This window comes from Bos javanicus, chromosome 13 (genome assembly GCF_032452875.1).
Source record: "Bos javanicus breed banteng chromosome 13, ARS-OSU_banteng_1.0, whole genome shotgun sequence".
Lineage (NCBI taxonomy): Eukaryota > Metazoa > Chordata > Mammalia > Artiodactyla > Bovidae > Bos > Bos javanicus.
In genome coordinates, this window is record NC_083880.1 from 38357550 (window position 1) to 38385240 (window position 27691).

General features: G+C 45.2%; 1 protein-coding gene across 4 annotated transcripts in view; it reads right to left on the bottom strand.

The window, feature by feature from the left end:
* Positions 1–4460, bottom strand: part of OVOL2 (ovo like zinc finger 2) — a 30597-nt gene extending 26137 nt beyond the window's left edge. Inside the window, exons 1-4 of one of the 4 annotated variants that reach the window (XM_061436319.1) lie at positions 3961–4434; positions 2367–3240; positions 1482–1702; positions 701–767 (exon numbers count right to left, since the gene is read on the bottom strand). In XM_061436319.1, the coding sequence (XP_061292303.1) occupies positions 701–767; positions 1482–1702; positions 2367–2408 (330 nt within the window). In that variant the 5' untranslated portion in view covers positions 2409–3240; positions 3961–4434. Of the gene's footprint in view, positions 1–597; positions 768–1481; positions 1703–2366 lie in introns of those variants that run through there. The other 3 variants (XM_061436318.1, XM_061436320.1, XM_061436321.1) reach the window with 3 other exon arrangements.
* Between the last annotated feature and the right edge of the window lie 23231 nt (positions 4461–27691).

The following is a 27691-nucleotide window of genomic DNA, read 5'->3' on the forward strand; positions in this document are numbered from 1 at the left end:
ATCTCCTAAAACGGTGGTTAAGGGACTGGATAATTTTCCCCTGCCACTTTCTTTCCAGGGCAATGTGGGCAGTTGGGGGATAGAGGTTTAAACTAGCTACAGATCATCCCCAAAACAACGTTTCAATTGTCCTTCCAGCCGGGAGATAAATATGCAAGTGGGACCCTTTGTAGAATTTCCTGGAGGGCAGAGGTAGCAGCCGCAGGCAAACTGTCCCTCCCACTTAACCCCAGCAGGCCCAGAAAAGCCTCCCACCAGCTGACTTTGAACCTTTCCAAGCAGGATGCCCACACCCAGTCGACAGCGTCCTTTAAAGCTGTCTTTCCTAAGGATTCCCAGCTCAGCATCTAGCCTCAATTCATAACCAAATCACCCCAGCCCTTCCCAGAGCCAAGCCCCAGGAGCCAGGAATATGCACGGGGGAGGGAAGACCCCTCCCACCAAAAGTAACGGAAGTTTTCCCAATCCACAGTGTTCTAGGGCTTCCTCCCCATCCCCCGGCCTGGGCAGGGGGCGCGTTGGGACCGCCCAGGAGCTCCCAATAATTAACACTTCACCGAGGGACTGGAACCCGCAAAAGTTCGCATTAAGGCCCACCTGGCTAGGAGCTGGGGTCATATGATTCCTAAAAACACCACTCCCTGGCTCCGGCTGGCTGTGAGTCAGTGGATTGAGACTTAATCTTGGAGGTAGCGGATACCTTTGAGCAGGCAATCTTGGAAGTTCCACCCAGGAAAGCGCAGATGGGCGTCGTGATAAACTGTGGCCTACAATTCCAAGAGGCTGGGTGGGGGGTGGGGACTAAATCGCAAGAAGAGAGGGAAACAAACATTGCAAGCCACTGCGGGCGGGGCCATGGGGCAATTTGCAGTTGAATCCGATTATCCGTCAATATGATTCAAGAAGATTGAATAAACACCAGTTTAAAAGTGCCCGGCACAGACCTCGTGTCTAACGGGCACTTCATAATTGGCACTGGGAATAGTTGATACTGTGAAAGACCTACTGTGTGCCAAGCTCCCACGACTGTCTCCGGAACGCAAGGAACGGGGCGAAACTCCCTTCGAGTTCAAACAGCGCTGGGAACTGCGCCCCAGAGGAGGGGAACCCAGGGCCTGGGGTCCCTCCTTTCCCACCCCTGGAACTCCAACGGCCTGGTTGTGCTTCAGGCTCTATGCACAGAATGGGGGAAGGAGGCTGTGCCTGAGCGCTTTGGGCAGCTCCAGAGGCCACGCGGGAGGGCTGTGCCCGCGCGGGGAGCGGGTCTTCCGGGCGCAGCGACCGGCTAGCCCGCAGGCAGGAGGACACGCGGAGGCGCCCTGGCCGCGGCCCAAGGGCAGGTGCAGGAGCGGCGCAGCGGGCGCTCAGGGTGCACCGGTACCCGGGCGCGCGGGCGGGCGCGGCAGGGAGGGGCGCCGGCCCCGGGAGCCCGACGCCAGGGCGTGGTGCAGGTGGCGGCGGGGGCAGAGTCGACTCCGTACCTTGATTTTCGACCTGGCGACCGGGCGCTGTTTCGCCGCCAGGTGTCCATCCGGGCCCTCGCCGTCGCCGGGCTCTGGGATTTCGCGCTCCGGGCCGCGCGGGGACGAGCTGCTCTCTGCGCCTCCGGGCTCCCCCGCGCTGCTGCTGCCGCCGCCGGTGCTACTGCCGCCGTCGCTGCGGCAGTCCTCGGGGGGATCGTGGAGCAGACGGCCCAGGCCCACTGCGGAGCGAGGGCCGCGCCCCGACACACAGACACGCGGCGTCAGGCCCGGGCGCCCGCAGCAGTTTGACCTGCGGGCGGTGCCGCCGCCGCCCCTCCCCGGACCTGGGCACCTCGCCAAGTGGGCAACGCCGCGGGGGTGGGCGATCGAGCCCCTGACTCGGCCTCCCGAGCAAGCTTGAGGTCCTGGGGGGGCGGTGGGGGGCGTCCGCTCCTCTTTCCAAGTTCCCGTGCCCACGAGGTACGAGGGCCAAGCGCGGCTGGGGACACCGCGCACCAAATTTCCACTCCCTGGGACCCGATCTCGAGCCACCTAGCCCCGGAGAGGTTGACCTATCCCTGTGCAACCTCACGAGGACATGGGATTGAGATTGCCCCTTTGTGGCCCCTAGTCCCACTCCTGGGCCACCTCTGCCCGCAGCAGCCAACGGTCCCGCCGCAGGGCAATTAGAGGCGCCCACTAGGGGGGAGGGGGTGCAGGGCGTCCCGGGTTCCTAGCCTCTCACTCTTGGTCCTCCTTGGTAACTTCCTCCCCCCTCCCCCAAAGGAGGGGCATGGGGGACGGAGGGAGTCCAGCCCGGGTCTTGGAGTAGAGGGGACCCGGCTACCCCTGCCCCCACCCCAGGAACCCGGCGCCCAGGCCCGGCCCCCGCGCGGCGCTCACCTGGGATGTAGGTGTCTGCCCTCTCCTCGTCCGGGAGCTCATCCCAGCTGCGGACCGAGACCCCCAGGCTCCTCCTCTTCACCAGGAAGACTTTGGGCATCGTGGGGGCCCTCTCCCCGGACTGCGGGCCCCTAGTCCCGGTTGCTCCCCACTAAAGGCGGCGGCGGCGGCTTGGTCCCCGGCTCCCCGCGGCCGGAGCCCACCTTCCCGCCCCGCCTGCCCCCTCCCTCCGCCCCCCACCGCCGCCGCGCGGCCGGGCCTCTCCCCCGCACGCCGGGAGACTCCCAGCCTCCGGGCTCCGCGACACCTCTGCCTGAAATCGCGGGTGAGACCACGCCAAGGAAAAAAGTTTCATAAGGTGGAATAGAAAAGGCACCAGGAAACTTGGGAGTGAGCATGCGCCCTGCAACATAACGGTGTCAACAAGCTCGCTACCTGTCCGACCGGTTCCGGCGGCCGGGGCTGCCTGTTCCAGCCCTTCCTTAGGCATGAATGTTTGCAAAAGAATTTAACGTCTGATTCTCCCCCCTCCCCTTTGTAAGAAAGGAAGGACGCTTCTCTCTGAACCCCCTGCCCCATGCCGCACCACGGGCACTTCAGGGAGATCTCCTGGAACGAAACCCGGCGCGCGCTTCCCGGGGCATTGCTCCTCAAAGCTGGGGCCTCCCGCTAGTGCCCGCCCCCGGCCCCCACCCGTGGATTCGTCTCCGACAAGCAAGCCAGAAAATGGCTCAGCTCCTCTGGACCTTGTGGATCATTCCTGGGTTTGTTGAAGTCTCGGTTGTGTGGAGGCCGCGGGGAGACGCCCGGGATTCTGATCTGGTAAAGAGGGAACTTGGGGGCTTCCGTTCCCCTTCATCTACAGCAGCTCCCCCTTCCCCCAGTAAACACAGTAAAAAAAAAAAAAAAATCTTTTTAAAATTCAGCATCTTTAGAACACGTTATTTTGGGCCATACAATCTAAGAAAAACCAGTCCGTTTGCTTCCACCCCAAGCCCCTTCCATCCCGCGAACCCTCTCACCCCTAAATAAACACTCTGGAAAAAAAGCCAAGTGCTAGTTTTGCAAACGCAGCTTCAAAACAATTTTCTTATCCTCGCTCACTCCGATGATTGCCTCCCCCAACCATTTGCTCCCCAAATTCTGAGGCTGGGAAATACTTTCCAGGAAGCCAGTCAAGATGGGTTTACCTCCCCTTACCGCCCCTACTGGGAGCTTGGCTGGATAGCTTAGGGTTTAATTTAGGTTTGGGGTTTGGGTTTTGTTTTGTATGGGTTTTTTGTTTTTGTTTTTTTAATCTACCTTTATACCTGGAGGGCCAGAGATGGGGGGGGGGGGGGAGAAGGAAGGGGAGTTGGTAAGAAAAAAATGCCAAGTTTCTAAGAGCAGCTGTACCCGCTTTGGGGGATAGAGGGCCCGCCGCCGGTCCCACGCCCCTGCTCGGATGTGCCCAGGGATGCAGGGCACCGCCTCCACGGCCGCGGGGTCACCCCACTTCCTGGGGATCAGACGTGTGCCAGCTCCAGGGGATGCGGGGGCGCGGCCGGCCTGGGGTGCCCTGGGCGCCAGCCGCTCGCCCAACCGCCCGACTCACCTGTCTGTAACCTGACCCGCAGTGCGACCTGCCCACAGGGCGGGAGAATCAACACAGCGGTTTCCCCCGTCCTCTTCCGCCCTGGAATGGCCCTTGGGGACACGGCAGCCTGGTAACGGATTTCTCGGCTCGGCGGCAACACTCAGGATGCTCGGAGAAGGGCTCAGCTCAGCCCCGACTGCTGGGGACAGACGCGCCCCGCGTCTGGGGCTGCCCTCAAGAGCTACCCCTCTCCGGGCTCATCCCTGTCTGAACCCCAGATTTTCTCTGCAAACGATCAACGCAGAAGGAAAAAAACTTGGAGCGGAGGGAAGCCGGGGGAGGAAGAGGAAGACATCTCCATAGCGGCACGAGGAGACCAGGCTTCTTTCTCGTCCGAGGCCGATGGCGCAGCTTCTGGGAGCCTCTGCAAGTGTATTTTTATCTACCAACAAACTGGAGCCTGATTAGAAAGAAGACGCTTGGTTGAATGAAAGTAAAAATAGAGTAAAACTGTGAAATCATCGAAGTATGCCCCATCTCATAAAAACCTTAAAAACTTCACTTTTTTCAAAATTCCTTATTTTACAAAACACACACACACACACACACACACACACACAAAACAAAAAACCCATTAACAGAGCTTTTTTTTTTTCTTTCTTTTTTTCTTTCACTGGATTTCAAATCACCGAGTATCTGATCCACTCTGTCCATTTTTTGAAAACACTGTAGAATGATAGGATCTAAGGCAAGAAATCTCAAAACGTAGCTCAATACTTAGGGCACTAGGGGGGAAGGATAACAGGTTTAATCACACTTTTATTTGACCATGTTGGATGCACACCTATTCTTATATTTACTGGATATCTCTTTGGAAGAAAGGAATTCTGATGTTATCTTTCTTTTGTGTGTGATCAGACCAGATGGGTTTATCAACAGTATTATTAACATTTTCAAAGAATCAGTTTTGCCTCTGTAACGTCAGTATTCTAAGTTTTGTGAGAGGTATTGATAGAGCAGCACCTCAAAGTAGGATAAGAAATGAAAAAAAAAAAAAAGAAAAGAAATGAACTCAATTCTTTTCAAAATCTCATAAGTTTGGCGTTGGAAGAGTGGTCCAGAGCTCACCCAGTATTAGGAGGAGGAGGTGGCCTCCGTCGTTAGGTGTGTAGTCAGCCTTGCTTGAATACCTCCAGAGCTGTGGAGCTCATTTTTCCAAAATAGCAGCCCTTGTTCCATTTTGACAACACTGCTGTTAGAAAGCTTTTCCTTCCATTTAATGGAAATCTGTTTCCCTGCATTTCTACCTCCCCTCCCCATTCTGTCCTCAGGGTCTGCTGCACGCCCCCCCCCGTTCTAAACCAGGAAAAAAATACCTCCCCTAGCCTCTCCTAAGACTCCTTTTCTCTGGTAATGTATGGTCAAGTTGCAATAGACAGGTACAAAGCTGCTCAATGGCATCCTTAGAGCATACAGTTATGAGGACAGGTTAGGATGTTGGGAAAAATATTCCTTAGATTTTTTTTTTAACTTTTTATTGAAGCATATAACATAGAGTTGGACTTCCTTGGTGGCTCAATGGTAAAAAATCCACCTGCCAATACAGGAGAGGTGGGTTTGATCCCTGGGTCGAGGAGATCCCCTGAAGAAGGAAATGGCAACCCAGTCCAGTGTTCTTGCCTGGGAAATCCATGGACAGAGGAGCCTGGCAAGTTATGGTCTATGGAGTCAAATAAGAATCAGAGATGACTTAGTAGAGAACAACAACTTAATGTAGCATTAGAAAAAAAATGCACAAATTATAAGTCCACAGCTTGATAAGTTTTTGCAAACTGAATTCATCTTTGAATCAGCACCCCAGAACAAGACAAAACTGCTTGCTCTATTCAACAATAGATCAGCTTTCTTATAGGTTCAATAAGACAAAAAAGAAGAAATAAAAGTACAGGGTTATAAAGGAAATAATAAACCATCATTTGTAGTCAGTATGATTGTCTGGGTGGAAAACTCAAGAGAATCTTCAGACAAATTATTAAAAGTAAAAAGAGAGTTTAGCAAAATTGTTTATAGAAAATCTGTGTATATGTATTGTGTAAATTGCATTTCTACATAGTAAACAGTCAGAAAAATTAAAAGCCTAATTTAAAAAGTGACTTACAACAGCAACCAGAAGACAAAGAGCCTTGAAATAAATTTTCTAAAAATATTGTGCAAATTTCCTGTCAATAAAATTCAAAAACTTTTATTGGAAAGTGTTAAAGAATATGCTAATCAATGGAAAGATTTACCATACTAACAGATTGTTAGACTCCACATGAAAAAGAGGTCAAAAATCTCCAAATTCATCTGTAGATTTAATACAGTTCTTCAGTTCAGTTCAGTTCAGTCGCTCAGTCGTGTCCGACTCTTGGCGACCCCATGAATTGCAGCGCGCCAGGCCTCCCTGTCCATCACCAACTCTTGGAGTTCACCCAAACCCACATCCAATACTTAAAAAAACAGATACTTCTGTGCATGTGTGTTCAGTTGTGTCCAACACATTTGCGACCCCATGGACTGTAGCCCACCAAGTTCCTCTGTCCGTGGGATTTCCCAGGCAAGAGTACTAAAGTGGGTTGCTGTTTCCTACTCTAGGGGAACCTTCTTGACCCAGGGATCAAACCTGTGTCTCTTGTATCTCCTGTATCGGTAGGCAGATTCTTTACCACTAGGCCACCTGTGGGGTCTGCTCAAATTATTGTAAAGTATATATGAAAGAATAACCATCCCACTCCTGAAGAAAAACGAGGTGTGCAGACAATATCAGACATCAGTAGTAATTAAAATAGTGTGAGACATTGGTGCTAGGCTGGGCATTGGTGGACAGACAGACATTGGTGCATAAGTAGACATTAGTGTACAAGTTGACTGCCAGTACAGAACAGAGAACCCAGAAAGAGCCTCACACTTGTGATCTATGAGAGAAGGCACTGCAGAGCAGTGGGGAAAGATGTGTCATTCAATAGGTGAAACCAGAATACTGGTTATCCATTTGGGGAAAAAATAAAGGAAACCGAATAATGTGCACACAGAACAATTTTCAGTGGATTAAACATTGAAATAAGCATGCAAATATATATATATACACATAGATAATGTAGAAGAATGTATTCATGACCAGAGGGTAGAGAAGAATTTCTTAAGAAACAAAAACAGACCACAAAAGTTGATAAGGCTGACTGCAGAAAAATTAAAAATGTATCAAGAGGCACAAGAGAATGGTAAGCTAAACAGCAGAGAACTTTTTGCAACACATATATCTTACAAATGATTAGAATCCAGACTATATAAAGAACTCTCATGAATGACTGTGAAAAAGACAAACAATAGAAAGAAGGCAAAAGACTTAGACAAGCATCTCCCAGAAGAAAAAACATGAATGGTTCATCAACATATAAAAAGATACTCAGCCTCGTTAGTAAATAGGAAAATACAAATTAAAATGACAACAAAATATGATTTCAGGTGGCTTAGATGGTAAAGAGTTTACCTGCAATACAGGAGATCTGGACTCAATCTCTGGGTCAAGAAGATCCCCTGGGGAAGGGAATGGCTAACCAATCCACTATTCTTGCCTGGAGAAGTCTATGGACAGAGGAGCCTGGTAAACTACAGTCCACGGGACCTCGAAGAATCGAACACTACTGAACAAACTACCAACTTTCAAAATGTTTAAGTCTGACAATACTCAAAGTGTGGTGAGGATGTGGAGCAATGAAATTGGCCAAATATTTCTAATGGGTATGTATATTCACTGAAGCACTCTGGGGACTTCCCAGTTTCATTATTCAATTTCCTTTATTTTTTCCTCGATAGTCCAATGACTTAATAAGACTCTGTGCTTCCAATGCAGTGCATCTGGGTGCAGTCCCTGTTTAGGGAACTTGATCCCACATACCACAGCTAGAAACTCCCGCATGCTACACGTGAAGACTGAAGATTGAAGATCCCAGCGCAGCAACTAAGACCTGGCACAGCCAAATAAGTGTTTTTTTAAAAAATTTTTGGAAAAGAGTTTTTCTTTACCTAGTCAAACTGGACACACACATACTAAATGACACAGATATTCCACTTCAGTTTCTGAATCTAGAAAAAGTCTTGCACTTTTGTACCAAGAGTCACAGATGAGAATACTCATCATAGCAGCATTTATTATACTTAGAAAAATAAGAATCTTAATGCAACCCAAACGACCATCAATAACTGATGTGATTAAAACATGGTGATAAATCTGTACAGTGAGAAGGAATAGCTCATAGCCACACACATTAACAAAAGTAGATCTCAAGACATATTGTTGAAAGAAAAAAAGCAGGTGACAGAAGAAATGTACTATAAGATTCAAATTACTTTTAAAAACAGATCAAAGTAAACCATATTTAGGAATACAGACACATGTTAAAACCATTAGTCAACAAGCAATGACTTGGAAGAGTCTCTGGAGACTAGGCTGATTTAAAACAAGCAATACGGAAGGTTACCTATTGTATGATTCCATTTATATAACATTCTTCTTATTGCTTATTTTTTTTAAAAAAATTTTATTCTACTTCTATTTGTAGTAAAGATATACAGGAAGGTAGATGGCCCATTGCTATAGTAGGTTTACCAGAAGGACAGACCCTATGATTTTTCCTGGTGGTCCAGTGGCTAAGACTCTACACTTTCAATGCAGGGGGCCCAGGTTCCATCCCTGGTCAGGGAACTAGAGCCCACATGCCACAGGTAAGGATCAAATAAATAAAAATAGTATTTAAAAAAATCAAAATACTTTCCAAATTCCCTTAAAAAAAGAAAAAGGCCCTGCCTATGACTGTTGTAATCCTTGACAGTTTCTTAGAGGCAACAACGTCTCTTCCGGTTTTGCTTGTTTAGTTCAGAAACTAAATGTGTTCACAGTGATACCTATGTATACTTGAGTTTGGTGCATTATCTTTTAACATCCTATGTGGGAAAATGAGGACTCAGGACAGTCATACTTCAGTCTCTGATCCCGCTGAAATTAGTTATTTCCTTTTAAAAAAAATTAACTTTCTACCTTCATATTCGTTTTACGTTTTGTATTAGTTTGCTGCTGCTGCTAAGGCGCTTCAGTCGTGTCCGACTCTGTGCAACCCCATAGACAGCAGCCCACCAGGCTCCCCCGTCCCTGGGATTCTCCAGGCAAGAACACTGGAGTGGGTTGCCATTTCCTTCTCCAATGCATGAAAGTGAAAAGTGAAAGGGAAGTCGCTCAGTCGTGTCCGAGACTCCCAGCAACCCCATGGACTGCAGCCCACCAGGCCCCTCCGTCCATGGGATTTTCCAGGCAAGAGTACTGGAGTGGGGTGCCATTGCCTTCTCCGATATATGATACAGTTGTATAGAATTAAACACACACACACACAGAGGCTTCCCAGGTGGGGCTAGTGGTAAAGAACCTCCCTACCAATGCAAGAGACATAAGAGACATGGGTTTGATCCCTGAGTCAGGAAAATCCTCTGGAGTAGGGCATGGCCACCCACTCCACTATTCTTGCCTGGAAAATTCCATGGACACAGAAGCCTGGTGGGCTACAGTCCATAGGATCAAAAAGGAACAGACACAACTGAAGCAACTTAGCATTCATGCACACAAACACACATGCAGGGACTTACCTGGTGGTCCAGTGGTTACGATTTCACTTTCCAATGCAGGGGGTGTGGATTCGAAGCTAAGATCCCACATGCCTTCTGGCCAAAAAGCCAAAACATAGAAGCAATATTGTAACAAGTTCAATAAAGACTTTAAAAAAAAATGGTCCACATCCAAAAAAAAAAACCAAAAAAGACTTAAAAAAAAATAAAATGAACACACACACACACACACACCACCACCACTCACACACCAGTGAGTACAAGTAAAACTGTGTAGGTCTGGAGAAGACCTGTGGGTTGTCTCAATGCCAATATTCTGCTGATAATAAACTTCACTCGTTCTCTATGACTTACCATTGGGGGAAACTGGATGAAGGACACACAACTGCATGTGAAACTGCATTATCTCAAAATTAAAGTGTCCTACTCTGAATTCTCCAGGCCAGAATACTGGAGTGGGTAGCCTTTCCCTTCTCCAGGGGATCTTCCCAACCCAGGGATCAAACCCAGGTCTCCCACATTACGGGTGGATTCTTTACCAGCTGAGCCACAGGGGAAGCCCAGCAAGAGAGTTCATCTTCAAAGTTTTCATCACAAGGAAAAAAAATATGTGCGGTGATGAATATTAACTAAATTTATTATGGTAATCATTTTGCAACACATATATGTATCAAATCATTGCATTGTATACCTAAAACAGATTTAATGTTATATGTCAATTATATCACAATTAAAAAAAAAATCACTAGGCAAAGCAGGAAAATGATCGATACAAGAGTCACCAAAATGTTGTTCACTTGGAAAGAAGATCAGGTGTAAAATTGTTGTTGTTGTTCAGTGGCTCAGTCATGTCTCTTGACGAACCTTTACGACTCTTTATGACCCCATGGACTGCAGCACACCAGGCTTCCCTGTCCTTCACCATCTCCTGGAGTTTGCTCAAACTCATGGCCATTGAGTCGATGATGCCACCCAACCATCTAATCCTCTGTCACCCGCTTCTCCTCCTGCCCTCTGTCTTTCCCAGCATCAAGGTCTTTTCCAATGAGTTCTTTACATCAGGTGGCCAAAGAATTGGAGCTTCAGCTTCAGCATCAGTCTTTCCAAAGAATATTCAGGATTGATTTCCTTTAGGATTGACTAGTTTGATCTCCTTGCTGTCCAAGGGACTCTCAAGAATTTCTCCAACACCACAGTTTGAAAGCATCAATTCTTGGGCCCTCAGGCTTCTCTACAGTCCAACTCTCACATCCATACATGACTACTGGAAAAACCATAGCTTTGACTAGACGGACCTTTGTCAGCAAAGTGATGTCTCTGCTTTTTAATACACTGTCTAGGTTTGTCATAGCTTTTCCTCCAAGGAACAAGGGTCTTTTAATCGCATGGCTGCAGTCACTGTCCTCACTAATTGTGGAGCCCAAGAAGATAAAGTCTGTCACTGTTTGCATTTTCCCCCCCATCCATTTGCCATGAAGTAGTGGGACTGAATGCCATGATCTTAGTTTTTTGGATGTTGAGTTTTAAGCCAGCTTCCTTCATCTTCATCAAGAGGTCTTTAGTTCCTCTTCACTTTCTCCCATAAGGGTGGTGTCATCAGTATATCTGAACTTATTGATATTTCTCCCAGTGATCTTCATTCCAGCTTGTGTTTCATCCAGCCTGGCATTTCATATGATGTACTCTGCATATAAGTTAAATAAGCAGTGACAATATACAGCCTTGATGCACTCCTTTCCCAATTTGGAACCAGTCCATTGTTACATGTCTGGTTCTATCTGTTGCTTCTTAACCTGCATATGTTTCCAGGAGGCAGGTGTAAAATTAGGCAGGGATAAGCAGGGGGTGCCCAGGTGGTTCAGTCCATAAGGAATCTGCCTGCAATGCAGGAGACCTGAATTTGATCCCTGGGTTGGGAAGATACCCTGGAGGAGGGTATGGCAACCCACTCTAGTATTCTGGCCTGGAGAATCCCATGGACAGAGGAGCCTGGTGGGCTATAGTCCAAGGGGTAGCAAAGAGTTGGACACCACTGAGCAACTAAGCTCAGCACACAAACAGGGGTAAGGGTGGGGGTTCTGAAGTCCTGGCAATATTGTATTACTCAACCTGGAAAATGAGAATAATTGTTGTTGTTATTTAATCATGTATTCATATTAAAAACTGTCTTGTCACTGTAATATATTTGACAATATTTAAAATTTAACAAACCAAATGGGCTGATGTAGTGCACGTCTTCACTTTTGGGTAATCTCCCTGTAAGAGTCACAAGGGAGCCAGGAGATTCCTTTCTCAGACTCCTCTGCTGCTGGGTGCAAGCCTGTGACCCTGGATCTACCCCTGGGGTTTAGGGTCCTGGAGGCGGGTCCTGAACTCAACGAGGATGGATCCCGGCCACCTGGACGGCCGCGGCAGAGCCCCCAGTGGAGACGCTAGGAACTGCAGTCTGAGCATCTTTTAGCTCGCTGCTCCCTTCCTAGACAGATTCTAGGGACTCCTGGAGATTTCGTGAGCTCCCTAACATCGTTAATAAATTATTTTCCTGATTAAACAAGGTAGAGTGCAGTCTGTTGCCATCTTGTGTCATCTATGCTGCAACTGAGGTTGTCTCCAGGACTTCATTAGGCTGTCTTCCAATCAAGGACATTACCCTCAGACGACTGTAATTCAAAATAAAAACAATAAACCATAAGATGGGTATCCTTTTTCAAAATCTCTCCTTTGTAGAATAATTTGCAAGATTCTGGTTAAACTCCTGGATGTGAAATCTCTCTCTTTCTTCTCTCAGCCCCTTTCTGGTGCCCTAAATAGACACCTAGTATGCTTCTAGTCCCATATTATCCCAAATGAGAACTACCAGCTGGTCACATGTAGCTGCTAAGCACCTGAAAGGTGGTTGGTCTGAACTCAGATGTGCTTTAAGTGTAACACACAGGACTTTGAAGACACTATGAAAAAAAGACTTCAAAATATTTCATTACTACTTTTGTATATCATTTTATATGTTGAAATGATTATACTTTGAATGCATGCATGCTAAGTCACTTCAGTCGTGTTCAGCTCTGTGTGACCCTATGAACTGTAGCCCACCAGGCTCCTCTGTCCATAAGATTTTCCAGGCAAGAATACTGGAGTGGATTGCCATGCCTTCCTCCAGGTAATCCCTACCCAGGGATCGAACCCATGTCTCTTACATCTCTAGCATTTGTAGGCAGATTCTTTACCACTAAAGCCACTTGGGAAGCCCAATAGTTTGAATATATTGGGTTAAATGAAATATTAAGATAGAGTTCAAGGGTTTTGTTTTTGTTTTTTGCTTTTTAATGTGGCTACCAGAAAATTTAACACTACTCTGTTATTTGAGTTATAATTGTATCTGACAGTTCTGGTCTAGACTATTGATGACCAGCAAGGGGAGCCTGTGCAGTTCTGGAAGGCTGTTCTTTGCCATCCTCACAGTTTCTGGTCAGCACTGTGATTTGGCGGGGCGGGGCGCGGGGGACAGGGGACGGGGTCGTATGTTGACAGGGAGGTCACGTTGAAGGCCAAGGACTTCGCTTTGTACCATGGCTCTGCCATTGACATGCTTCAGGGACATGCAAAGTCATTTAAATTCTCTGAGCCACAGCATCTTTATCCATAATGAGGGATGATAACGTGTCTCTTACCTACTTCACACAGTTACTGAGAATCAAATGGACCATATTTGTGAATGTGAGTGTTGGAAGCATTTCCTATTGTTTAAATACCAATGACCAATGTTAATCGAATTGCCTTCTCTAATCTAGACACTGGGTCACCTGAACTAGCCATGTTGTTTCACCAAACAACTATCTGTGGGGGAGAAAAACTTTTTGTACCCATTTCACAAGTGAGAAAACAAAAGTTTTAAAAGGTTAAGGACCACTGCTCTTAGGAAAGCACCAGCTGCCAAGAGCATCCACCCTGCACTCAGCAGAAACGGGCAGTGTGTCCATCAGGGACCCCAGCTGGCCCGAGATGTGCCATGGGGGGACCCCTCTTCGCCTGAGGATTACTCAGTCTGTAAACACACTCAAAGTCTTCCAAGAACAAGATCTCAGTGTCTCTTCCACACTAATGAGCTCTCCGTGCTCCTGGGTGCACCTGTGTCTGGGGCAGGGACGCCTCTACCTGAGGAGGCCACCTGGTTTTTCACCTGCCCTCCGGCATCCATTCCCCCATCTTCTAGTAACTGAACATGCAGTTCTGGGTGGGCTGACTCTACCCCCTGGGGCAGGTGGGCACTTAACCTGGCTAATTAGACCCTTTGACTTGGCCACTGTGATTGCTTCCGGGGCAGAGGTCCAAACTGAACCAGCCCTGGGGAGGAGCTGTTGCCAGGACACTCTTTCCCTGGAGGGTGAGGGAGGATGTGACACAAGCCCAGGGCAGGCAACCAGCAGCTACCTGAGAATGTTGGCAACACAGAGGAAGGCGATGCCAAGAGACGGAGAGAGCCAGCCTGAGTCCTCAGGACGGTTCTGGATCCAGCCCAGCTTGAAGCAAGTCTACCCTTGGGACTCCTGAATAAATTCTCTCTCCCTCTTGCTCAGTGGGAGTGGTGCTTTGTCATTTTCTACCAGGAGTTTCCCCTAAATACCTAATAAAAATGACGCTTGTTTGCTTCTCTGCTCTCCAGTGAGTCATAGAAAAGATAGTGTATCCATTACCCATGAACCACAAGCTGGGTCTCCAAAGACCAGCAGGACACAATGATTGTTTTTTGTTTTTTTTTAAATTATTTGTTTATTTGACTTAGCTGGGTCTTAGTTGTGGCACATAGGATCTTCAGTTGAGGCATGCGGAATCTAGTTCCCTAACCAGGAATCGAACCCAGGGCCCCTGCGTTGGGAGGGAGGAGACTTAGACACTAGACCACCAGGGAAGTCTCCGCAATGACTTTTTAACTTACTCCTATGAGACAGAAGGTGTGGTTCTATAAACTAAGTACGAACGTATGAAACAACTAATTTCCATGTTTTAGGCACATAAACATGTAAATATAAATAGATAAGCTGCTATGAACATTTCTGCAAAAGCTTTGTATGGATATATGCTTCTATTTCTCCTGGGTAAATACCTAGAAGTGGCAGTACCTAGCAAGTGATGGTCCCCCTTGCTCCACATGCTTGTCTTGTGTGTATTTGCCAATTTCAGCCCTTCTAATAGGAGGAGTGGTATTTTATTGTGGTTTTAATGTACATTTCCCTGATTGCCTGAGCTGTTTTCACCACCAGGTTAAAAATGTGTCTTTGAGTATATACATATGTCAGTGTGTTAGTCACTCAGTCATGTCTGACTCTTTGTGACCCCATGAACTGTAGCCTGCCAGGCTCTTCTGTCCATGGGATTCTCCAGGCAAGAATACTGGGGTGGGTTGCCATTTCCTTCTCCAGGGGATCTTCCCGACCCAGGGATGGAATCCAGGTCTCCCGCATTGCAGGTAGACTCTTTACCATCTGAGCCACCAGGGGAGACTTAATAAATTATGTTTCATTATGGTTAAGTGTCTTTTCAGATATCTTGACTATCTGTGGGTGTTGTTTGCTTATTATGGACTAGTGAGAATTCCCTGAATATGAAAAGTCCTCTATCAGATATATATATATATTTTTTTTTCCTAGTCTGGTGCTTGTCTTTCCATCCTCTTAGCTCTGTCTTTGAAGAGCAGTTTTTAATTTTTATGTAGTCCAGTTTATCCATTGTTCTTTTTGAATCATAGAATTATATGTATCTAAGAAAAATTTATTAGGTTTTGAGATTTTCTTACAATTTTAGGAACATTTTCTCCCAGAAATTTCTTCTAGAAATTTTGTAGTTTAACGGCCTTGAATTTAGGTCTATAATCTGTTTTGAGTTAATTTTTGTGTATGGTACAAGATGTGGATTGAAGTTCAAGCTTTTGGATATGAATATACAATTGTTCTGGTACCATTGTTGAAAGGACTATTGTGTCTCTTCTGAATCACCTTTGTACCTTTGTTGAAAATTGGTCGTCTGTATACATGTGGGTCGATCGCTGGACCCTATTCTATTCTGTTGATTTATTTGTGTATTTTAATGCCACACTGTCTTTATTACTGTGGCTTCATGAATCTTGGAATCAAGTTCTGTAAATCATTCAATTTTGTTCTTCTTTTTCATAGCTATTTTGACTCTTCTAGGTCCTTTTCATTTGCATATGAATTTTGGAATCAGCTTGTCAATGTCTACAATAAAGCTTGTTGGAAATGTAAGAGATATATATATATAAAGCTTGGGAGTGAGTTGATTATCATTATGAGTTACTGATCGAATCACCAGAAGAGACTTACAGTTATGTATGAATCCAGATTCACACACTCAGGTATGGGGACCAAGTCACAAGATTTTATCTTCTTTAACCTGACTCCACGCTTCTATCCCAATGGTGAGTTTGCCATGGAGCCACCTTCTCCACCTCCGCATCTCCTCACTGCTTCTGGATCATGGGCCTCCGCCTCCCTCCCCAGCCTGAGCAACCTCCCTGCCCTCTCTCCATCCACACCCCCCGCCCCAACTCATGAGTTTAGGTTTTCTTTATAGACTGCAAGAGAGATGCCCTCAAAAACCCTTGATTTTCAACCCAAACCTCCCTGAAGACTAGAAAGCATGAAGGAACATCTACCTGGTTGATACGAATGGAAGAAAAATTACTGTTTGAACAGAATACAAATTAATATGTCAGTAATTTTCCTAACACAAGGCTTCCCAGTAATGAACTCACCATTGTTGTTTGTCAACCAGGCAAGGCTCTGTGGTTGTTTGGGGTATATTTACTGCTCTCTGGTAAATATTAACATGGAATGCCCCAGGTGAAAAGGTGGTTCTCTTTTTAATTGAGACCCTTCTGACTAGGTCCAGGAGAAAATCTCAGCTTGGTGCTAATCAGTCTTCAACACCTTTCTAATACTGGCTAGATTCCCTTTAAGTAGCAAGCCAACCTCAGGCTTTGATCTTCTGTCAGGCATGCCAGAGTCAGACACGACTGAAGTGACTTAGCAGTAGCAGTAGCAGCAGGCATGCCAGCTGTAAATAGTTAAACTTTAACAACCTCATTCTGTTGGGCTATGTCCTCAGATGCTCAGTCGCGCCTGACTCTTTGCAACCCCACAGCCTGAAGCCCACCAGGCTCCTCTGTCTATGGGATTCTCTTGGCAAGAATACGGGAGTGCCATTTCCTCCTCCAGGGGATCTTTCCAACTCAGGGATCAGAGCTGTGTCTCTTGTCTCCTGCATTGGTTGGCGGATTCTTTACCACTAGCGCCACATATTGTGACCTATATTTTCACCACTGATTAAAGAAAGTGATGCTGGCTTTCTCTTTCTAGTAGTGATGTGAAATGTCCTATTTATTGATTTATCTATTTTTATATTCTATTAGATGATGTGATTTTATTTAATTTTTGAAATTGAAGTATAGTTGATTTATAATATCATATTAATGTCAGATGTACAACATGATGATTCAGTAATTTTACAGATTATATTCCATTACAAATTATTCCAAGAGAATGGCTGTAATTCCCTGTGCTATACATATAAGTGAGATCGTATAGTGTTTGTCTGTGTCTGACTTATTTCACTTAGGATAATACCCTTCATGTGAATTCACATTGTTGCAAATGGCAGAATTTCATTTTTTATGGCTGAGTTAAAATTTCCTTTTTATTTCTTTATTTTTCTTTTTTGACCATGCCAGGTTGCATGTGGGATCTTAGTTCCTTGACCAGGGATTGAACCCTTGCCCCCTGCAGTGGAAGCATGGAATCTTAACCAGGAGATCACTAGGTAAGTCCCTATATGTGGAATTTTAGATTCTTTTAGATTTCCTCTTCGTCTCTTCCCCCCACCCCTTGCAATTAATTTGTTGAAGAAGCCAAGTTGTGTGTCTGGTGGGATGCCCCACAAGTACTGATTCCATCCCCCTTCCCCTGCTTGGCCCCCACACTAACGTGTTCTGCAAGGGGGTTGCCAGATCTAGAAGCTCGATCAGAATCAGAATGGGTTTTTTTGGCAAGAATGCATCAGTTGCTTTTGAGTTCTTCCATCAAGCGGTGTAAAATATCTTGTCCCTCGTTTGTGTGGTTTAGTGCCATTGATATGTATTACCAATGTCCATATTTCTCTAGGGATTTATATTAATAGACTCTGGATGCTCTAATTCTATCTTCCCTTCTTTTATTTTTTTTTCATTTTCTTTGGATTTATGCCCAGGGGTGGAATTGCTGGATTTTATGGTTTATTTTTAGTTTAGCTCTATTTTTAGTTTTTTGAGGAATCTCCATACTGTCTCCATAGCAGCTGCACCAATTTGCATTCTTACCAACAGTGCACAAGGGGCCCCTTTTTTCACATTCTCATCTTCATTTGTTATTTGTAGACTTTTCAGTGATAATCAGTCTAACAGGTGCAAGGAGATATCTTCCTGTGGCTGTGATTTGCATATTTTTTCTTTTGGCTCATGGGATTAGTTGCTCCATAGCACGTGCGGTCTTCCTGGACCAGGGATCGAATCTGTGTCTCCTGCATTGGAAGGCAGATTCTTTACCATTGATCCACCAGGGAAGCCCTATCATTTTTTCTTTATTAGCTGGAGTGTTCTATAAAGAGATGCTTCTTGTCAACAATTTACCTTTGAGATACAATTTACAGATAAAGTTAGATGAGTGCCTATTCTAGAAGGGTCATCTTAACAGTGGGGACACATTTGAGGGTCCTCTTGTCTTCAATGCTCCTGTTCAGTGTTCTGCACCAGACATTCTATAGTCCTGCTTGGTAAACCCCTCCATCCCCAATACCCTCAATTCTCTGATCCTTTCTTCCTTTGCTGCACACATCTGAAAAAAATCCCATGCTGAAAGGCTTGTACCACCTGCCTTCCTCTGGGCCTGTCCCTGAGCTGGGGAGCCTTACTGAAGAAAAATGACCAACCAGGGCCAGCTGGTTTCACACACCTGGAGCCCACTCTGTTTCTCCACTGAGGCACGAGATGTGCCTAGTGAGTCTAAAGAAATAAATGTCTACTCTTATTTACTTTAAAGACAAATGGTCTCATTTGGCTAGTGGCTACCATATTGGACAGCATAGATTATAGAACATTTTTCTGATTTCAGGGGAAAAGTTCTATTAGGCTCGTCTAGGAAACTGATTTTCCATTCCCCAAGATGATGAGTTCATACATTGCCCCCTTGCCTCAAAACTCCTCTCTAATTTTCTCCACTCTGCTTTCATTCTTCCCTGAGAATACAGAGTGTAGAATCTTCCAGATAAACCCTTCATTCTTTATTATTATTTATTTGGCTGCATCAGGACTTTAGTTGCAGCATATGGGATCTTCATTTAGGCTCAGGCTCGGTAGTTGTGGTGACAGGCTCACTTGCTATACAGCATGTAGGATCTTAGTTATCCGACCAGAGATCAAACCATGTCCCCTGCATTGCAAGGTGGATTCTTAACCACTGGATCACCAGGGAAGTCCCAACTCTTCATTCTTTATGGAATATACAGAAGCTCCCTGGTACAAGCCTCCTCAGTCTCCTGCCTCTAATCCACAAAATCTATGCACACTTGCTAGCATGGGGTTAATGCCTAGGTCCCACCAGAGGCCAAAGCCCCCATGAGGTTTCAAATCCAGCCCCTTTTTCATCATCAAGGACTTTGTCCCTTCTGCGTGGTCCAGCTCCCTCACTCTATCAGTCGTTCCCATCTGCAAGCAAATACCTTCATCTTCAATCTTTGAAAATCCTTCCTTTATCCCCCCCCTCCCCTCCCCCGCACCCCGCCCCGGTTTTCTGATGCCTATTCAAGTCAAAAGCATTCATTCTGCCAGCAGGTCTCGAACTGTGGTCCTCAGGGTAGTAGCATCAGCCTGACCTGGAAATTTGTTAGAAATGCAAACCCCAGGCACTGTCCTCGATTTCTGTGCCCAGGAATCTGGGCTTTACCCAGATTCTGGTGATTCTGGTAAGCACTGGGGTTTGAGAAGCACATTACATGCTCTACAATATGTACCTACATCACTTTCTGTTCTCTCTTCCTCCTTCAACTGAACTGTTGTTCTCAGCTTGTCCTCAGAGCTGGATGCTGGCTCCTCATCTTCCCTACCTTCGTTCTTTCCCAAGCATATCTCACCCATTTCTTATTGTTAAATTTCAATTCCTTCAAAGGTGCAAACCACACCTTCCTTAGAGTTTTAGATTCCCTTGGATCAATAGCTTATTTGATGTCTCCATTCTGAGTCTCTGTAAACCATCCCAGTAAGTCTGAAAAAGTCCTGAATGTTGCCTCGAAATCTCTCCTTCCCCCTGTCCCTGCCCCCAGACTTCCCCATCAGTAAGTATTCATTCCTTACTGAAGTAAGTAATGAATGAAGGAAGTATTCATTACTTCCCCATAAGTAAGCATTCATTCAGCAGCCCCAGAGGAAACCTAAAGTGAAAAGTAAAAGCTGCTCAGTTGTGTCTGACTCTGTGCGACCCCATGGACTGTACGTCCAAGGAATTCTCCCTAAGCCAGAATACTGGAGTGGGTAGCCGTTCCCTTCTCCAGCAGATCTTCCCAACCCAGGAATCAAACCCAGGTCTCCTGCATGGTAAGGGGATTCTTTACCGTCTGAGCCATCAGAGAAGCCCCCACAGGAAACCTAATAATCATCCCAATTCTTCCTTCCTCTCACTACCCCTCCTCATCCTTCATTCCTCTTTACTGTGAGACATATTGACAAGTCTGGAGACTAAGATGTGGACTCTCCATCCTCAAATGGGGGTTGCGCAGTGACTGATTTTTTCAAACAGCACAGTACAGAAAGGAAAACAAAAGTAATTTTAGTGGACAAACCCAATAAATACTCTCTCAGCTAGATGATCAAGATGGACCTAAACCATGATTAGTCGTGTGTCTAATACGCACTCTTGATGAGACATGATGAAAATGGCACTTTGCCTCCCAAACACACACAACCCCAGCCTCTTCATGAGAAAAACCTCAGATAAGGTCTACTAACACTAAATGCTGGAGAGGATGTGGAGAAAAGGGAACCTTCTTATATTGTTGGTAGGAATGTAAATTGATGCAGCCACTATGGAGAATAGTATGGAGGTTCCTTTAAAAACTAAAAATAGAATTATCACATGACCCAGCACCCAGCAATTCCACCCCTGGGCATGTATCTAGAGAAAACTAATTCTCTAGAGAAAACTCTAATTCGAAAAGATATGTGTACCCCAAAGTTCACAGCAGCTCTATTTACAATAGCCAGGACACAGAAGCAACCTAAATGTCCATCAACAGACGAATGGATAAGAAAGATGTGGTACACACACACACACACACACACACACACACACACACACACACGCAAACAGTATACTACTTAGCCATAAGAAAGAATGTTTATTTGCTGCCAGTAAGTAAATCCATTTTCCACCTGTTCTGTAGTTCATTGTAGTTTAAACTACTAGACATTTAGTTATATTAGTGATTTTGTTTATATTATGTAAAATATAATATATAATAATAGGAAAAATAAAGAATGAAATAATGTCACTTGCAGCAACATGGATGGATGGATGGATCTAGAGATTATCATACTAACTGAAGTAAGTCAGAGAAAGACAAATACTATATGATTTCACTTATACGTGAAATCTGAAATATGATACAAATGAACTTATTAACAAAACAGAAACAGACTCACACATATAGAAAACAAACTTGTGGGACTTTCCTGGTGGTACAATGGATAAGACTGCCTGCCAATGTGGAGGACATGGGTTCAATCCCTGGTCTGGGAAGATTCTGCCTGCTTCAGAGCAACTAAGCCGGTGAGTCACAACTACTGAAGCCCAGGTGCTGCAACTATTGAAGCTCGTCCCCCTAGAGCCTGTGCTCCACAGCAAGAGAAGTCACCAAGATCAGAAGCCTGTGCACTGCAACTAGAGGAAGCCTGTGCAGCAACGAATACCCAGCACAGCCAAAAACAAATAAATAAGTATTTTTAAAAAGCCTATAATCTAATGGACAAGATAAACCAGCAAACCAACAATCACAGTAGAGTGAAAAATGGATGCATGCATGCGGGTCTTCAGAAGAGAGGCCCAAGTATTATTCATATTTGTAAACCACCCCCCGCCTCCAGTTCAGAGCCTGGGTCAGGCCCTCCATAAACACTAATTTAACTGAAGACTTACCAAATGTCAAGCATGGGTAAATTTCTTTAAAATCACTTCCTATGGAGAGAAATGGCTAAATGGATATTGTGAACTTCCTAGGGAGAGAAATAGCTAGATGGATGTTGTGAAAAGTTTAATGAAATTAACTTAATTATTGATTAATAAGGGCTTCCCTGTGGCTTAGCTGGTAAAGAATCTGCCTACAATGCAGGAGACCTGGGTTTGATCCCTGGGTTGGGAAGATTCCTTGGACAAGGAAAAGGCTACCCACTCCAGTATTCTGGCTTAGAGAATTCCATGGACTGTACAGTCCATCGCGTCGCATTAATAAATTTTTGTTTAATTAATAACCAAATTAATTAATCATTATTAACTATTGATAAAATTTTGGGAGCAAAGATCCACGTGCCTCATGGCCAAAAAGCTAAAACATACAGCAGAAGCAATATTATAACAAATTCAGTACTTTAAAAACAGTTCACAGCAACAACCAAAAAAAAAAAGATTTGCACTTTTACTTGCGTAATACCCCAGTGTTTTAAAATGCTTAAGATTTTAAAGTCATTTTAATCTGATTTGTGTACTAGTTGGTGGTGTACAAGGAGCTAAGTTTCACTCTCCACTGTTGCTTTCTTGGGAGCAGGCTTCTTGTCTGAGTCTGATAAGCACAGGGCACTGTGCTAGGTTCCAGGGACACCAAGCAAAGACGTGGTCCCTCCCTAGACAAAATATTTGCTGTTGCTAACAAAGGGGAGCATGTGTTTGGAATCCACCAAATTTAGGATTACGTTTTGTCCTGCTTGGTGAAAATACAGCTGCATGAGAAGAAAAGTGACCATTTTCCTCAAGAGCAAAAAGGTTTTTCAAAGGACATATAATTCTGTCCTGGCATCAGAAGGTGATTAGACCTTCCACATTGCAGACCACTCCTGAAGAGCGACCTTGCCATGGACAGTGAAGAGCACAGATCAGAATGCATGCTGGAATGACCGTGGAGCAGGGCTCTGTGTGCCATTTAGCTTCCGATAGACTTCCTGGGGACATCTTGTTTTTTCTTCTGTCCCCATGTTGGTTTGATTTATGCACTCTTTGCCTGATGTCTTCATGTTCCTCACAGAAAGTTCCCAAATAAGAATGTTAGTCTGTCCCTTGTAAGAAAAATACTAAACCTTAACTCATTTTTTTGAGGGGTTTATTTACGTATGCTAGGTTTGAATGTACTCTTGCCTGGAAAATCCCATGGGCGGAGGAGCCTGGTAGGCTGCAGTTCTTGGGATCGCTAAGAGTCGCTAAGTCGCTAAGATCGCTTCCTGGAAATCCTATATTATGTCTTGATGGTTCAGCCATACATTTCTCTGACAAATAGTACCACAAAGAACTCACTTCATTCAAAGAGGAATAATAAAAATTAAAACAATAATAATAAAAGATGAAATATTAAGTTTATAAATTTATTCACAAGAAAAAAACTGAGGAAAATAACAGGAAAAAAAAAATAAGATGGATGAAGACCTCTCCCTGGAAAAATGTTACCCAAGAGCACATGAGAATCTGACCATACATATTGTCATGACTCCTAAAACTCAATGAACAAATCTGCTGTATAAAATAAGAACATAAATTAGAGCTACAAGAGATTAAGGAAAGTGTAAAGAGATAACAAAAAGAAGAAGGAAGTGGTATCAGTAAAATTGTGACCCTCAAAGCCTTGCTTTAGGAATTTTACTTTTTTATTTCAAGAATCTTGCTAACCATATAAATATTGAGAAAACAACTAGAAGCTATCTGAGTCAACATTGTAGGAGCTCCAGAAAACAAGCAAAGGTTAACAGCAACCAAGCAAACACCTATTCAAGAAGAGGTCATCTTCTGCACTTTGCTGGTGGTCCAGTGGTTAGGATTCCATGCTCTCATTTCCTAAGGGCCTGGGTTCAATCCTTAGTCAAAGAACTAACATCCCAGAAGCCTCACAGTGTGGCCAAAAAAAAAAAAAGGAAAAGTAAAAAATTGTACATGTATTTATGAGTCCATATTGATATAAATAAATGATTGAATAATTCCCTGAGAGGGAGAGAAGAGACATACCTCCAGTGTAGAATTATATAGTTCCTCCATTGAATTCCCATTGATCCATTTTCATTGATCAATTCTAGCACTAAAGGGAAGACTGTGTTGGACCTACTGAGAGAAAGTCAATTTTCTCTTTCCTTCAAGGACACCTTCCTTCAGGGACAGTTTGGACAATGGATGGCTGAAATGAGAAGCTAAGCTCAAGGAAGATGGGACCCTATTGCTTAACTATCTGCTAGGGCCCACCCAGGGCCATACATGAGGCAAGGCCCTACATTTGCTTTTTAAACAGTCCTACTGGTGCCATCTGGGGTCCCACGTGGTGCGATGTTTCCAAGCCATTTGGTGCTGAGATTGGAACATGTACATAAAAGATGATCACTGGCGCCACTTCAGCAATGCCCTCCACCTTCTTCCTAAACAAACGGTGGCCTCTCTGCCTCCTCTTTCTTTCTCATCCCTGCCTCACATGACCTTCAAGTTCACTATGCCTCCGCCCTCACCTGTGCGCTCCTGCCCACTGTTTATTCCACCTTGAACCTATGCTTGCCTATGAACACCTCCCACTAGGTAAGAGTAGATGATTAGTATTACCAGCGACTTGGAAACCCACAACAGCTTCGAGGACCTGGCCCCAATTCAAACCTGCAGGACAGAAGCCACATTACACTCAGTGGTGAAGGCATTTTTTCAAATCCCACCCTTGCACGAGTGCAGGTGGAACCAGTGCTGATGACCATAGTGTTCAAACATGGGGAGGGGGCTGTACTTCCTCCACTTCGTTTTCATTGCTTGGTTCCTCTCCAAGCTGCTGATCTCCAGCTGCACTTGTTTTTGACTTTGTGGCTCAGGTGGTAAAGAAACCGCCTGCAATGTGGGAGACCTGGGTTTGATCCTTGGGTTTGATCCCTGGGTTGGGGAGATCCCCTGGAGGAGGGAAAGGCTACCCACTCCAATATTCTGACCTGGAGAATTCCATGGACATACAGTCCATAGGGTCACAAAGAGTCAGAGATGACAGAGCGACTTTCACTTTTACTTTGCAGGGACTGCAGGGAGGGGCAAAGGGTAGTTTGCTATTCTAAGCAGTTTGGAGCTTTATCCTAAGGAATGGGGAGCCATTGGGAGGTTTTTGAGAAGGTCAGATTCATATTTTTGTCTTAGATGGTATTTTCAATCTGATGGCAGTGTTTAGGTCTCCCAGTGGTTTTGCTTAGGAAGAAGTATCACGCACCAGGGGCTTCCTGGGTGGCTCAGTGGTAAAGAATTCACTTGCCAATGCAGGAGACGCAGGAGACTTGGGTTTGATCCCTGGGTTGGGCAGATCCCCTGAAGAAGGAAATGGCAACCTACTCCAGCATTCTTGTCTGGGAAATCCCACGGATAGAGGAGCCTGGCAGGCTACAGTCCACGGAGTTGCAAGTCTTACATGACTTAGCTACTAAACAATAGCAAATACATACATATATATATATATATATATATGTGTATGTGTGTGTGTGTGTGTGTGTGTACTTTTTCAAATTCTTTTCCACTACAAGATATTGAGTATAGTTCCCTGTGCTATATTGTATGTTCTTGTTCTTTACCTATATTATATAGTATATAGTATCGTGTATATCAGAGAAGGCAATAGCACCCCACTCCAGTACTCTTGCCTGGAAAACCCCATGGACGGAGAAGCCTGGTAGGCTGCAGTCCATGGGGTGGCTAAGAGTCGGGCACAACTGAGCAACTTCACTTTCACTTTTCACTTTCATGCATTGGAGAAGCAAATGGCAACCCACTCCAGTGTTCTCACCTGGAGTATCCCTGGGATGGGGGAGCCTGGTGGGCTGCTGTCTGTGGGGTTGCACAGAGTCAGACACGACTGAAGCGACTTAGTAGCAGCAGCAGCAGCGTGTATATGTTAATGCCATACTCCTAATTTATTTCCCCATTCTTTTTGGAAACCACAAGTTTGTTTTCTATATCTATGAGTCTATTTCTGTTTTGTAAATAAGTTCATTTGTAACATTAAAAAAAAATTCCACATATAAGTGAGATCATGTATTTGTGTTTATCTGACTTACTTCACTTAATAAGACCTCAATTCTTGATAGTCATCGTGGAGAAAAAACTTTCTTGGTGCAAGATGCAATGATAAAATGTGAAGCCATAAGAAGTTGTTTTTTTTTTTTTTTTTCTTACCCCACAGCTTGTGGAACCTTAGTTTCCCAACCAGGAATTGAACTGGAGCCCTCAGGAGTAAAAGCATCAAGTCTTAATTGCTGGACTGCCAAGGATGTCCCTTATATAGGATTTTGTATAGCAGTAGGCCATGCATATAGATATAAGCACAAAATCTATTACCACTTGATTCATCTTCACGAATACCCAGTAGCAGCATCAAGATTAGGAAACAGGGGACTTCCCTGGTGGTCCAGTGGTTAAGATTCTGAGCTCCCACTGCAGAGGGCCTGGGTTCAATCCTTGGCCAGGGAACTAGATCCCACATGTTGCAACCAAGATTTCGCATGCCACAACTAGGACCCGGCACAGCCAAATAAATAAATATTAAAGAGGAAAAAAAAAAGATTAGGAAACAGGATGATATCAGCATCCCAGAAGACCCACTCACACTCTGTTCTTTCAGGAAATACTCTCCCACTCTGCCCCCACCCCCAGTAAGGTAAGCACCTGCAGATTTCTGCAAGTGGGATATACGCAGATACACTTGCACATGTTTTGGGTGCACACACGTATGCAGTTCTGTGGGGCCTCCATCTGGGGTTGAAGGTTCTGGGTCACAGGATTCAAACTGGTTCAGCTCCAGTAGATTCAGCTGAAGTGGTTCCAAGAGACATTCCCACCCAGAGCACAGCGCGTTCCAACTGTTCTACGTCTTTGCTAACGTGTGGTATTGTCAGTTAAAGCCATTATTTTTTTCACAATGATTCATAAATTTACAGCAGTCGAAATTGCCTGTCTTTAAAGGATCTAACAGCTCCTTTCTTCCATTAACAACCGGTAAGGTTGACATTTTTCTCTGACAACGTGACTGGATTTTGAATCCAAAGGAACTCAGCCAGCCACACCAAGAATTTTGAATCACGGTTGGGGCAAGTGCGGTGAGAACACTCGCGCTGCCTCCAGCTGGGATGTTGCTGAAAGGCCCTCTGAGCTGCAAATGAACAGACTTCTCCCAAGGCTGTGAAGACAGGGATTCCCCCTCCCCTCAAGGCTGAGGGGGTCCCCATCTTGCCATTCCTAGGGGACCCCTAAAGACTCACTGGCCAGAGCATGACACGCATTACTGCCACAGGCCTGACTTGGTGCAGTCATGCTGCTAATTCGTCATCTCAACCAGCAAGTCCAGGGGGCAGCAGACATATCACTGTCCCCACAGTACAGAGGGGGAAACTGAGGCCCCCAGAGGTCAGGGACTGTTCCCAGTGAAGCCAGAAGCCCTTTGTCATAGAGCTTCACTCACTGAGACCACTTTCTGAGAACAACATCCTGCCAGAGGATAGCAAGGCTCCCACAAAGGGAGGAATGGGATACTCGAAAACGGAACTCGAGGCCCTTGTGAACGGGGCGTAGCTGTCAGAGGCCAAATGAGCATCCTGAGAGGCCAATGCTCTGACCACAGAACCTACGGGGAGTCCATTGCTTTCCTGTTCTCTTCTGTTTCTTTCTCTTTCTTCTCCCACCTGTGTGTCTAGCCTTAACTGCCTCCCTTTCTTTCCACTCCTCCCATTCTGTAAGTACCTGAAATACAGAATTGAAAGAGTCTACATATACACATTTTCCTTGTCGACTACCTCAAGTTA